Below are 14,841 nucleotides of genomic sequence, written 5' to 3' on the forward strand. Positions count from 1 at the left end.
TGTTTAAATTTTAAATGGTTAAAGGGTTAAAGACCATAGTCTCGTCTACAGAAAAGAATGCTCAAATGAAACTGGTGGATGTCATTCTTCAGCAATCCAAAGACTAAGGAGGGACAGAAAAGAAAGACAAGACAGAACCTAAGTGTTCCTCCCTTAAAAAGTACCAAAAAATTTACATCTGCAGAAAAATACAGTATGATAATCTCCCATGAGCTGTAATGAATCATTATAGTATTCTGTATGAACTGTGATATGTATTATGCTCATAAAGAGGTGAACTATGTATAACCACAAACAAAAGTAATGAAACATGTTTTAAGAAATCCTTGTTCTAGAAACCCCGACATAATGAACAACCATGAAAGCAAAAAAATATTAAAATAATTAATAAAGTTTCAAAACCAAGCTGAGTTCCATGATGGGAGAGGCAGTATAAATGTGTAGACTTGACAAAATCCAAAGAAAATGTGACTGGGTTACTGACAGGTGAGCAGGCAGTATACTATAACACACATCTAATGCCACCATTAGCTACTTTGTTAATGAGTGACTGAATATACTAGTTGTCACCAAAGGCTATCTACACGGTAGACAAAGTTTTGTATCCTAATAGGGAAAAACAACATATGTACTTATATTTAACATGATATTGTTAAGATACAATAAAGTTTTGTACATACTTACCTGGCAGATATATACTTAGCTATAGACTCGGTCGTCCCGACAGAATTTCAAAACTCGCGGCACACGCGACAGGTAGGTCAGGTGATCCACCATTCCCGCCGCTGGGTGGCGGGGTCTGGAAACTATTCCCGTTTTCTAAGCCATAATTTCTCTTACACCTGTCTCCTGAGGGGAGGCTGGGTGGGCCATTAATCGTATATATCCTGCCAGGTAAGTATGTACAAAACTTTATTGTATCTTAACAATATCATTTTTGTACAAGTAACTTACCCAGCAGATATATACTTAGCTGATTGGCACCCTTGGTGGCGGGCAAGAGACAGCTAAAAAACAAAATAATACTTAACTAAATACATTAAAAAAAACAGGGAAAAAAACAACCTATGTTCTTGGATAACATAATCCAATCCATAGTTCCTACCTTATTGGGCTGAAGACTTCATGACTACTGTCGATGAGTCTGCTTGCCTCAAGAGTTTCAACGAGGAATGAACCTATGGTTGAATAACTCTTTGGATCGTGTCAATGGGGGCTAGCCCGCTTACGCGACAGAGCTATACTGGATCGTACCAAATGGGGGCTGACCCACTTACATGGTAGAGCCTTGACCTTTTGTCATATCAATGGAGACTCGCCCTCTTACATGACAGAGTTAAGGTTATTAAACAATTCACAAAGAGCACTGAAGCCAATCCCGATCACCTGACCATGTTAGTCTTGTTATAATCTAAGAATTGTAAGAGGGTCCCTATTCCCTCTGACAATTAATCCAATAAAAACAACCACCAATAAACAGTAATTTAAGCCTTAAACTAAATAGGAAGGATTAGCCTCAGCCCCTTCTCCCAGCACTGAATTCGCCGAAACATACGCTCCCAGAGCAAAGCACTTTTCGTACGAAATTTTAACATCTCTTAGGTAATTCGAGGCGAACATCGAATTACATCTCAAAATGTCGCTCTATAAGAGCCTGAAGCGACCATGTTTTGTGAAATGCCATCGACGTAGCTATGGCTCTTACTTCATGAGCTCTCACTCTGAGAACCTTGAAATGCTCTTCTTCGCATTTAAGGTGAGCTTCCCTTATTACATCTTTTATGAAGAATGTAAGGGCGTTCTTAGAAATCGCTCTTTTCGGATCTCTTACAGAGCACCAAAGACTTTCTTCTGTACCTTTCAGCAACTTCTTCTTCTCCAGGTAGAACTTGAGTGCCCTGACTGGACACAAAGTCCTTTCTAGTTCTCTCCCTGTTAATGAAGATATTCCTTTTATTTCTCAACGCTTCTTGGCCAGGCTTTGAGGGATTTTCATTTTTCGCTAGAAAAATGGTTGAAAGGAGCAAATCGCTGAATCTTTTCTTAAACCCCACTTTACCTCCAAAGCTTGCAACTCGCTCACTCTCTTGGCTGTTGCTAACGCAAAAAGGAATAAAGACTTTCTTGTTAAGTCCCTAAAACGAAGCTGCGTGAGACGGTACGAATTTTTCCGACATTAGGAACTTGAGGACCACATCCAAGTTCCAGCTAGGCTTCTTGATTACATGTTCTTTCGTGGTCTCAAAAAGACCTTATAAGGTCATGAAGATCTTTATTGTTTGTCAGATCTATTCCTCTATGTCGAAAAACGAGGCCAGCATACTTCTGTAACCCTTCACTGTTGAAACTGCCAGGTTACAGTCTTTTCTCAAATATAGGAGAAAATCTGCGATTTCAGTTACAGAGGTACTGGAGGAGGATATTTTCTTTTCCCTACACCATTCTTCTAAACAACTCCCACTTCGACTGATATACTTTAGAAGTGGAGACTCTTCTGGCTCTTGCAATAGCCTTCGCCACTTCTCGTGAAAAAGCCCCTTGCTCAGACAAGTCCTTCGACAGTCTGAAGGCGGTCAGACGTTAGAGCGGGGTCATGGTTTTTTGTAGAAACCTGTTCGAAGTGGGGTTGGGTTTTTTGAGAAGATCGTTCCGTTAGTGGAAAGCGATCCTTGGAAAATCCACTAACCACTCCAGCACCCTCTGTGAACCAATCGAGAGCCGGCCAAAAGGGAGCGATGAGGGTCATTCTTGTTCCTTCCGAGCCAGCGAACTTCCTCAACACTTCTCCTACTATCTTGAAAGGAGGGAAGGCGTACGCGTCCAAGCCCGTCCAATCTAGCAGAAAGCTGTCTACTGCTACTGCTTGAGGATCCGAGATCGGGGAGCAATAGGTTTCTAATCTGTGATTCTTGTTGGTCGCGAACAGGTCTATATTGGGCCTTCCCCACAGATGCCAAAGTTGTTTGGCAAATCTGAGGATTGAGAGTCCATTCCGTGGGTAGGACTTGATCTTTTCTGCTTAACAGATCTGCCCGGACATTTTTCTCTCCCTGTACAAACCTTGTGAGAGAGGATATTCCCTTTCCTGTGCCCAAATCAGCAGATCCTTTGCTGATTCGTACAGGGAAAAGGAATGCGTCCCCCCTTGCTTCTTTATATAAGCGAGGGCTGTTGTGTTGTCCGAGTGAATCTGAATCCCCAGACCTGAGACCTGTTCCTCGAAATGAACCAAAGCTAGATGAATGGCTGTTAGCTCTTTCTTGTTGATGTCCACCGGACACTTGTTCTCCTTCCCAAATGCCTGACACTTCTTGCGAACCAGGGTCGCTCCCCACCCTGAATCTGAGGCGTCTGCAAACAACGCTAGGCGAAGGGTTCTGTAAGCGAAGGGAGATTCCTTTGCTTAGTTCCTGTGGATCTAACCACCAACGGATATTCTCCTTGATCCGTTTCGAGATTGGAAAAGTCTCTCCCAGATTGTTGGACTTCCAATCCCACTTCTCCTTCAGATAAAATTGAAGGGGTCGTAGGTGAAGTCTTCCTAAGGAAACGAACTGTTCCATCGAGGGAGAGGGTCCAGCAAGCTCATCCATCCCTCGCGGAACCCAAATGTTTCTTTCCTTAAGCAGACTGACACCTTTTCTAGGCAGCGTTTCTCTCCTTTCCTGCGAAGGATACGCTAGAAAATCCCGAGAATCCATCTGAATCCCCAGATAGACAATACTTTGCTGGGGAGTCAGCATGGATTTCGTGATTTACTAAAAAGTCCTAAGGACTTTGTCAATTTTAGAGTCACTAAAAGGTCCTCCAGACATTTTTTCTCTGATTGGGCTCTTATTAGCCAATCGTCCAGATATAACGAGATCCTGATCCCTTCCAGATGTAGCCAATAAGCTACATTCTTCATGATGGTTCCCGTAAAGACTTGAGGGGCAGTCGAAAGTCCGAAGCACATCGCTCGGAACTGGAACACTTTCCCTTGGAACATGAACCTCAGATATTTTTCCTTGCTGCCGGATGAACTTGGCACATGGAAATACGCATCCTGAAGGTCCAGGGACACCATCCAGTCCCCTGGACGAAGAGCAGATAGAACAGAGGAAGACGTCTCCATTGAAAATTTCTTCTTCAAGACAAAGAAATTCAGGGCACTGACGTCTAGAACTGGTCTCCATCCCCCCGATGCTTTCGGTACCAGGAATAGCCGATTGTAGAATCCTGGGGACTGGAGATCTTGAACCAGTTCTACCGCTTCCTTGGAAATCATCTGTTCCACTGCTTGCAACATAGCAAGCTTTCGGACCGGATCCGAGTATCTGGCGGTCAACTCCCTTGGAGTTGTCGTCAAGGGAGGATTTTCCCTGAAGGGGATCAAGTATCCTTTTTCCAGGATAGAGAGGGACCAGGAGTCCGCTCCCTTCTGCGCCCAGACTTTGGCAAAGTGAGTAGCCTGGCGCCTACTTTCGTCTGGAGGACTTGCTGTTCATCTAGACTTCCCGAAGGACCTTCTAGATGGTCTACTCTTTCTCTCTGGTCTTCGACCTCTAAGAGGGGCCTCTAGAAGGGAGGAGGCCCTCGAAAGGGCTGAACAAAGAGGGTCTCTCTTTCTTCTCTATCGGCACTGCCGGCCTAAACTTCTTGGCCTGAGTGCGTGAGGAGATCTTGAGTTGCCTTCTCCGTAAGAGATTTCAAAACCTCTCTAACCGTCTCTTGTGGAAAAAGGTTGCGGGGATAAAGGAGCAAAAAGAAGAGATGTCCTTTGCAAGGGTGATACTGCTCTGCTAAGAAAGAGCTAAAGACAGATCTCTTCTTCAAAACTCCCGTTCCAAAAAGAGAGGCAACTTCCACAGAACCGTCCATGACCGCTCTGTCCAGGCAAGCCAGGACGCTCGAAAGTTCCTCCATGGAAACAAAGTCCGTGTCCTGAGCTCTCTTCGCTAATGCTCCTAACGCCCAGTCCATAAAGTTGAAGACTTCTAGGGTTTTAAAGAGGCCCTTTAGAAGGTGGTCCAGCTCACACATGCCCCAAGTCGCCTTAGCAGACAGCAACGACTTCCTCCTAGCAGAGTCCACTAAGGAAGCAAAATCCGCATCCGCGGAAGAAAAGGTAGACCTAACCCATCGGCTCTTTGGTCTCGTACCACCTTCCTGGTTTGCCTGTTAACTTGGAAGGAGGGCAGGAAAAAACTGTTCTTGCCCGCTTCCCTTCTGGAAGTCAACCACTCTGAAAAAGTTTTCAATGCCTTTTTCATACAAAGAGCGGGGCGCATCTTAACGAAGGAAGACGATTTGAGAGCTTTAGTGCTGGACATCAACGATCCTGGTGAAGGAGGGTCCGCAGGATGAAGGGAGTCTCCGAACTCCTTTAGCAGCAAAGAGAAAGTCTCTTGTAGTCCGAAACTGCTACATCTACAAGGCTCTTCGTCTTCCGATACCTGGTCCAACTGATCTACAGGAAGGAGATCGTTTTGGATGATCTGGCTCTTCCCGGGAGAAGAACTCCTTTCCCGAGAAGAGCGCGGAACATTAGCACTCCTATACGAAGAGTGAGGCTCCTGTCTGTCGGCAACACTCTTGTGCCTACTAGACTCTTGTTGTCTAGGTTCGTCGGGTTCGTGGCGCTTGCTAGGCTCCTGGCGTCCTGATTCAGGGCGCTTGAAAAGATCCCGCGTCCTGATTCCTGACGCTTAACAGGCTCTTGGCGCCCTAACACTTGACGCCTAACGTACTCCTGGCGTCCTGTTTCTGGCGTCCTAACCCTCCTTGGCGCCCACTCCTGACGCCCTGACTCCTGGCGCCCTGACTCCTGGCGCCCTGACTCCTGGCGCCCTGACTCCTGGCGCCCTGACTCCTGGCGCCCTGACTCCTGGCGCCCTGACTCCTGGCGCCCTGACTCATGGCGTCCTGGCTCATAGCGTCCTGATTCCTGCCTTCTAGCAGAATCCTGACGTCCTGAATCCAGCGTTCTAAGAGGCTCTTGACGTCCTTTCTTGCGTCTTGCTGCCTCTTTGCGCCTGTCTGGCTCCTGGTCCTGAAGACCCAAGGGATCCTGATACCTAAATCGGTTTTCCGGTTCCTTGCACCTAAACCGATCGAGACTTCTGCTCGATGCGCTGTGTCTAGAGGGCGCTTCGGGGAAGCCAGCCTATAGGGCGAAAGGGCTCTTCTCTCAGGAGAACAACTCCTATCCGACGAGTCCCTTGACGAAGGCGATAAACGCCCTGGAGATCGTGAGAGTTCTCTCCTATACGAAGAAGGACGCTTAGCGGAACTTCTTAACAGGGAGCGAGACATCCTTCCTCCTTGTAGAGTCCTTAGCAAAAGAGCCTACGAGCGACGCTAACTGCTCTTGCAGATTAACCAAAAACTTCTTGGTCGGATCCTGAAGAGCAGGCTCCTCTTGTCTAGTCCTCTTAGGTCCCGAGGCCAATCCTCGGAAAACGCTCTGGGCTGGAGTCAGCAGCGTCTCCTTTAGGCGCTTCCAGGCTCTCTTCAAAGGGCGCGAACGGGAGGCCGAACTCCATCCTCGTTTAGGAGAGGAAGAGTCTGAGGCCGAAAAACACTCCTTTAGGACGCCTTTTCTGCGGCAATCCGAGGCAGCCTGGGACTTAACAACAGGATCTGCCGAAGGGACGCCTGACCGTTGGGGCGGGATGTTCTGCATCCTCCCTGCGGCTTTCGACATTCCTCCCTCCCCACCCTGTCCTGGGAGTTTGGAAGATGGTCCTAGGCCTAGGAGCAATGGAGGAAACCGGTTTCAGAACGCCCCTACACCCTCACGGCACTGGGGACACTGTCCACCAAGTCACTATTCAACCACTCTTACCTTGGTTTAGAGCTCGTAGCTGAGCTTGAAGTGTCTTAATTGAAGCTTTTACATTTTTCCCTCTCTGATGAAGAATCTTTGGATTCAGAACAGGGAGAAGCAGCTGAGGCTAAGGGAAAAATTGTTAGATGGAGAGTTAATTTCTTGTTCTAAGGAGCAAGATCTACTAGATGACCTAGCTGAAGCCTTCCTCACTCTATCTCTCTCAAGCTTCCTAACATATGATGATAATTCCTTCCATTCAAGCTCCGTAAGGTTCTCGCATTCACACAGGTGTTAATAAAAGAACATTCATTCTCCCTGCATTTAGCGCAAATACTATGCGATCTAATGCCGATTTAGGCAGCCTAACCTTACAGTCTTCCCTACTGCAAACTCTAAACATAGGTGAAGCCTTAGCGTCAGACATCGTGAAAGAGTAGTCAAACCAAAGTCGAAAAACAGTCCACAATAAGCGTATGCCAAGCCAGAGAAAAAACAGAATACGTCACCAAAAAAAACCAATCCAAATTCTCGGCAAACGAGTTGAAATCCAAGATGGAGGAACGAACAATAGGTGTTGTCCGTTCAACCGACAGAGAAATTATGACTTAGAAAACTGGGAATAGTTCAGGAACCCCGCAACCCAGCGGCGGGAATGGTGGATCACCTGACCTACCTGTCGCGTGTGCCCGCGAGTTTTGAAATTCTGTCGGGACGACCGAGTCTATAGCTAAGTATATATCTGCTGGTTAAGTTACTTGTACAAAAACTCATTCACAACTAGGCTCTTCCACAGGGATATGTAAGATTATGGCTTCTCTACTGACTGAACAAAATGTAATAGTCTATACAACATGCCTTTCCAAGGAAATAAATAAAAATAATAATACTAAAGTACACATATTAAAAAAAATTACTTACCCTAGATATCAGAGTTATCGAACTTCCATCTGAGCCTTCCATTGCTTAAAAGCAGTTGATCTGCTAAGCTGCAGATATCATGCCACCCAAGAATGCTTTTGCAGATAAATCTTAAATCTTACAGTCCCACTCCTCCTGAAGATAAAATATAATCATAATATATACAGAATCTTAAATTCAGATTTATTTTTTAAATACTCACCCTCAATTATATAGCTTTTATTACATCTGGCATGGAAATAAAAGCTATATAATGGTGAGGTAAGGTTCATTAAAAAAAATAAACTTGAAGATAATTTTTGTGTTCCATGAGTATAAACTGGTGCCCTATATGTACATGCCTACCTTTGCAGTCTAAAACTACCCTAATAATAAATACAAAACCCTGTTTACATTTCAATAACCAATGAAAACAAGAATATCTTGTTTCACCAACCAGTGCTTTCACTCATTCCACAAAATTACATGGTAAATGAAGACCATTTTACCAGTGGAGAGAGAGACTCAGAAATACTTAGTAAAAAAGAAGCCACTGTTTTGCAAATAATGACTCACTGATGAGATGAAGAGCAACTAACAAGAGTTTTCATCGTCTGTATCAGAGAATAACTTAGGTGCTGTGTGGGCCTTTCATGTATAATTCACAATGGATGCATTGTTCTGTCTATTCTATATGGATTACAGATCTCTCAATAACAGTAACTCCTTGACATACCTAAGACTCAGTTTACATAAATTCAGACATGTCAGGCTTCATATACTACAAATAAAACAAATAAATAATCTGCTGAACATTAAACATTTCTGGGAAAAAAAAAATTCCAGTGGATCATAGACAAGGCAAAGTACTACACACAACAGCAACTCTTTTTACCACCAGAGGGTTTAGCACTAATTACAATTGCACATAACTTAGTTTGTAGGAATGAGACATTTTTCTATTTTTCTAAACAATCGTAAGATCATCACTATGTTAAGAGAACTATTGCTAACATCAACACTTTCTTTTTTTGGTATCTAGTGAATTACAGTTCGGCAAATATCTTGCAAACAGAGGTCAGGTCAGTTATATTGTTAGATCAAAGTATATTCAAGAAGAGGCTGCCAAAATGGAATAGGAACTCAAAGTATTGAAGTGGTGAACAGTGAAGGCTTATAATTTTGCTTAATTCATCTGATGAGGACTTGAAACAGTTAAGACAAAATGGACACCCAAATGGGCAAATCTGCTATAAAGGCATCTCCGTCAACCAAGGGATTGTGAATAGTCATTCTGGTCCTCCTAACCTTCCCACTGATTACCCTGGAAACCTAGAAATCAGAAGGAAACTATGGCTACAAGAATATACCTTGGGTTTAGCCCCCAGCTTTTGTCTTCTTACCAGTGTGTAGGGACTACAAAACAACTAATCAAATACCTCCAGGAAATAGAAGATATTCCTATTCCTACCTCAAATCCTCCAGAGTCCTCTCGTCATAAGAATGTGAAGGATGGAGGAGAGGCAACGAAGAATCCCTTCTGGAGAAACCCATCACCATAACAACCTGGGAGATTCTCTGAATCCTTAATGCCTAAGTCATAAAGCATGGGAAATAAGCTGCCAGAAGTATACGAAAGAATGAAACAACCACAAGCATATCCTGATAAGGATGTTGAACTGAGAGAACGTCCAGCCAAAGCTGCCCTGAAACGTAGGCTCATAATCTCATAACAAAGGGCAAAGGAGTCACCCACCAGGACTACTGCATAATCAGTGATCAATCACTCTAAAGGGCTGATACCAAATTAAGGTACGTACTGTCCTGGATTACATCTCAGACTAAGATTGGTCGGACATGAGAGAACAGAATCAATTTGTAGATTATCACAGTCCCTTCTTTTTATAAGGAGACTGCAAAAGCATGCCAACAAAAGCTCTTCCACAAAAACTGAAAAAAGTCAATTCTAGCCATAAATTTTATTGACTCGAATAGAACAAAATTTTTTTTAAAGTAATTAGTATTTTTCATAGTTATGAAAACCATAGAATTTTAGGTAGGGTTATTATGTTTCAGTGAGAGCTGGCAATGGCCATTGAACTTGAAACAAGTTGGGTTAACTGGTAGTCAGGGGGCAGGTGGAGGAATACCCCTCACTCACTGCCTCATTGAGCACTTTTTCCTTTGGCTTCAAGGAAAAAGCAGGGTGATTTAGGTGGGAGCTATAAAAATAAGTTCTGGTTTGTATACCAGTGAAAAATACAAATTACTTTCAAAATTTATAATTTATTCCTACAGTATTACAAATGTTTACCTTCTGTGTACAGGATGTGAATAATTATACGTAAAGATCCTAAGACCACAGAAATTATGACCTATGCTTCCCAATGCACATTGCCATATTTGAAGCCTCATCTATTGTCAAGTTTGTTAGGGCTAGAGACAGCACCCTATGTTAGGTTAAGGAAGGGTAGGTAAGAATGCATGTCCCTTAAGGTGCTCTTCTTCGAGACTGAAGCAGTTAACAATGAATGATTGTGTATTATATCTGGCATCACAAAATCTGGGTAATTGACACTGAAATAAATTAAATAGAAAAAAATAAATTTTTAATAAATTTCATATAAAAATATCTATAAATATATTATATAAAAATTTTGTTCATATATATAAGTTCTTACATAGACAATCTATATGTATGTATAATCTAAATTTGGTTGAGGAGGCTCACCTCCCTCATATAGATATATAACTGCTCTATATTACAATCCTTTCCAAGAATTGTAGCTGGGATAAAATTACCTACTCTGTCACGTGGGTAATAGCAGTTAACAAATCCATTGTTGTCATATATTTGTCATTCCATGAAGGGAACATAACATCAACACAAACTGCATCTAGGTTACATACGCTTACCTATAAGCTTAATACGACACCGTATGCATACAAAAACCAAGGGTAAAATACCGAATGGCTGGCCTCTACCATACTGTGACCACCTTCCCGAAAATCAGAAATTATGGCCTTAACTTGTGACTTAGGAGAAAAAAACTTACTTTGAGAGTTGAGTACAAGTCTCAAGGTGTTGCTTTGACAGACACTGGGACTTGACTAATGTCTCTCCTGGGTTACAGGACGTGTTAAAGAGCTTTTTTGGGAAGGAGTCTTGCTAAGTAGAGGCCGGCCATTCAGTATTTTACCCTATTTGGTAACTTGCCAGAGAAATCAGAGGTACCTAAGGGGGCTCGAAATAGGCCAAGTTCTTAGTCTAGGTTACGGAGTACCTAGCTACCAGCTCGTCCAATTTAAAAATTTTACTAGCTACCAGGTAACCTGGTGTGATATTGACGTTTCCCCATAAATTCACATAGTAGTAATAGGTAAGTCATCTTTGTTGTCTACAAAGTTACATAAACCGGAGCATACCCTATCCTAGATTCTGGGTATTTCATCTAGGAAGTCTCGGAAGGTGTTACCTAGACTACCTAGCTACCTACCTATAGGTAGGTAGGTAGTACATTTGTGCTACCTACTAGGCTAGGTAGCTAGTACTAAGTGTTGGTAGTCGTTGATGTTTTACCCTAGTTCTTACAATTATGATTTCGTCCACAAGCTTAGCTAGGTACTTCCTTTACACCATATTCTACAAGTGAAATTCACCAATTAAATTCAATATATCCTTCAGCCATTACCTACCTAGTACCTAGGTACTCGAATTCGCCCTTTTTTTTTTTTTTTTTTTTTTTTTGCTTGGGGAAAGTAGACTACCTTTCACATCCAACATTCAGACGTTCAAGCTCATAAAAACGACTCGGAGGTCGTAGCCATACTTATCCTATATCAAATCACAATTTTGAGCTTCACTAATCACGTAAAAGTATTTACGGCATTATGCTTACCAAAAAACACTTCAAAACGTCGTTGGTGCCACTAAGAGACGGAAGAATGGAGACCTGTCACCTATGCCCCAATGTTGACAGTAGAATATTAATTTGTTATTGCTCTCTTGTCAAAGTTGTCGAAGGTTAGTGTTCAAGTACAGCCCCACAGTAATGTGGCAACACCCACCCTACATATTTTAATTAAGGTTTTCATGAATCAACGTTTTGTAGCTTTTTTGTATGCATTTCATTCATACATCTCCACAATATTATCTATAATTATTTTTGAAATGCTTGCTTACAGTCTATACGTATTCTTTTGGTTTTATTATAGCATACGTATCTAGCCGAGTTGGGGGCAAACTGCATGCGTCCCGCGGAAGCCTGCAACAAATAAAAAATAAATTTTTGTTAGTGAACATATATAATTTACAGTTTATATACGGCAATATCCCATTTTCAGTCTGGTCATTCATTGAATGAAATGTTTCACTCCCTACCATTAGCTAAGTCACTCTCAGTTCAATGTTTCCCATGTTTAAGAAATTTTGCTGCCAGATTATTCTCTATTTTTGGTTCAGCTTACATCTGTGAGAAGAGTTTATCCTGCATGAAGACAAATAAGTCCCAGAACAGGTCCATGTTGTCAGACACAAACTTACATGCAGGGATGAGAGTTTCAACAAATTGTAAAGTAGAATTGTGACCAGAAACATTTTCCCCATTAAATTGCGTGTGCTGGATTTTGAATTTGTGTGTTTTTATTAACCATGATGTCTATATGTTGTTATCTTAAAGAGCACCACCCGATTTTAAAAGGTGCAGCCCTTTGACTTTTCATGGCCCACTTATGCGGCCCTCTCTGTGAAAAGTTTGCCCACCCACTGCTCTAGCCGAATTACACAGGAGCCATTTGTTCAAAATCCGCTCTGTCTTATTCCTGTGATCTGTCTGTTTAATAATCTTTAAAACCTTGTATCCATGACCCTCAAAATTTGCGATAGTATTGCTTTCAGAATTCTGTTGTCCTCATCTGGATTCTTACCCAAAATAAAAAAAAAATGTAGTCTTTCCTGGTCTTGTAATTTGGGTAGTATTTAAAACTTTGGTGTAGCTAACATTGTCCTTCCTCTACTGCTGCTGTAATTCATGTGACCAGTAATTTGCATTTGTAAAAGGCAAGGTTGGCAGAGAATGAGAATGCTGTCATTTCTCTTTATTCAGATGATAGCATTATACAATTTCGGGTTTTTGCGTTGCCCACCGATGGCAAGACCCATAGGTAGACTTTTTAACTTTTTCAATTATATCCATATACAACATTTCTTATATATCTTGTTCAACTGCACCTGAAGCCTGCCAAGTATCTCATCAATGCAGTTTTGCTTAAAGAATTACGTTGCCGGCCGAGTTTAAGTTTGCCAATCGCCCTAGTCCCTCCAGAGGCAGGGTAGAGTTTAACTTTCAATCCTCTGGTTGACGCTGACATACGATTAGCTGTTATCTCTTTGACAGCGGGAAAGCCAGTTCTGTATTACTCCATTTACTCGGGACGTTTCCACCTCATTTCTACTTTTGTATGTAGGAGTTCGATCTTTGTCACTTTGAGTGCAATGTTCAATCATCATTTATTGGGCTGGTCAAAGCTGCCGCCATACTTAAGGTTGAAGATTGCTCCTGAAACCATCAGCGTTTTGATGGGAATTTTCTTGATCATAACTCTTCCTCTGCAATAGCATCTCATGTCTTTGAATATTTAAGCACCGATGTCTAGGATGCTTGTATATTTTAAGGTCACTTGATTTACAGAATTGCCATTATCTGAAGAATTGTCTTCCTTCGGTGTTCTGGATCGTTATCTCCTCTCGTGTGGGCCATCATAATTATTGTACTTTCCCCCCAAATGTAGAGTAATGTTTTCTTATCCGTGTAACTGGTCAGATACATTATATCCATAGCATTTCATTGTCTGTCTATGTGACATGACCTTGTTATGGCTCATATTTAGTTGCAACCTTTAGGCTCTGTGGCATGCGTGAGCTCATGTGAAGTTATTAGTGCAAATGATCTGAAAAGCTTTTTGCATTGTTAAAAGTTTTATTTTTTTCTTCAAATGCACTTGTCATTCTTTATGTGAAGTATATTTTTCCAACAAAGCGATGATGAGGGCCGTGTTAAAATTTTAACTATCAACATGGGCATTTGATTTTTTCTTCCGTAAGCGGGTTACGTATCGGATTATGATTTCCCTTGCTTTCTGTAGTACCAAGACTGGAAACAAAACGAAAGTTAACAAATCTTTGTGGAAATATTTATTTCCCAGGTGACTTACGGCTTATTTTTACTTTTAACAGCCGCGAGACATAAAGTTTCCTGAGCCACACGTGCAAACTTGAAAAATAAATATAATCACTGTTCATTAATTTGAGAGTCTGCTTGCACGAGAAAAGGGGCGTGTCCACGAAAACTGGAAACAAGTTATGTCGTCCTTTGCATTCAACTGCAAGATCACAGGCCATCGGCTTTAATCGAAGGTAGAGTTGTTAGCTTCCAAGCGATATTCAGAACTGAAAACGTTGCAGAATTATAATAGCCAAATCTATATTCAATAAGATAGACAATCCACTACTAAATAGATAGCTCAGCCTTTCCTTTGATTGCAGTATCTATGAATTTTTAGAAACGATATTTTTCCATTCTTTTGAATTTTGTTATGTAACTTATTCAGTTTACTTGATATTTTCAGTATTTTTAATTATTTACATTTTGATTTGCAAATTTTCTTTTTGTATTTATAGAATGCTATGTTCCATGAAAATTATTCTATAGGATCTTAACTTTCATATATATATATATATAATATATATATATATATATATATATACATATATATATTATTATTATATATAATATATTATATAATATATATATATATATGTGTGTGTGTGTGTGTGTGTGTGTGTGTATGTGTGTGTGTGTGTGTGTGTGTGTGTGTGTGTGTGTGTGTGTGTGTAGATTATAAATCATCATAGCCTTATTTTTTTTGTTTTCTAAGACCTCTTCAAGAGGTCGTATACACAACGACATAAATTTACATTATAAATATTAGGGTGCCAGTATAAACGAACTCACAGACAGTTGAAAATAAATCCACACGTGACGGGACAAGGAAGAACCTTACATTTGTTACTGACGGATGTGGTTCATTAGCATTGTCTGTCCGTGCAGGTGGGCCACACCTTAAAATCTTTA

General features: G+C 41.5%; 1 protein-coding gene across 2 annotated transcripts in view; it reads right to left on the reverse strand.

Annotated features, from left to right (window-relative positions):
* Window positions 1–11,739, reverse strand: part of LOC135207206 (TNF receptor-associated factor 6-like) — a 54,373-nt gene extending 42,634 nt beyond the window's left edge. The window contains exons 1-2 of one of the 2 annotated variants that reach the window (XM_064238808.1): window positions 11,608–11,739; window positions 7,730–7,864 (exon numbers count right to left, since the gene is read on the reverse strand). In XM_064238808.1, coding sequence (XP_064094878.1) covers window positions 7,730–7,771 — 42 coding nt within the window. In that variant the 5' untranslated portion in view covers window positions 7,772–7,864; window positions 11,608–11,739. The remainder of the gene's footprint in view (window positions 1–7,729; window positions 7,865–11,607) is intronic. The other variant, XM_064238809.1, reaches the window with a different exon arrangement.
* Window positions 11,740–14,841: the final 3,102 nt, after the last annotated feature.

The sequence above is a fragment of the Macrobrachium nipponense genome, chromosome 32 (genome assembly GCF_015104395.2).
Source record: "Macrobrachium nipponense isolate FS-2020 chromosome 32, ASM1510439v2, whole genome shotgun sequence".
In the NCBI taxonomy this organism is placed as follows: domain Eukaryota; kingdom Metazoa; phylum Arthropoda; class Malacostraca; order Decapoda; family Palaemonidae; genus Macrobrachium; species Macrobrachium nipponense.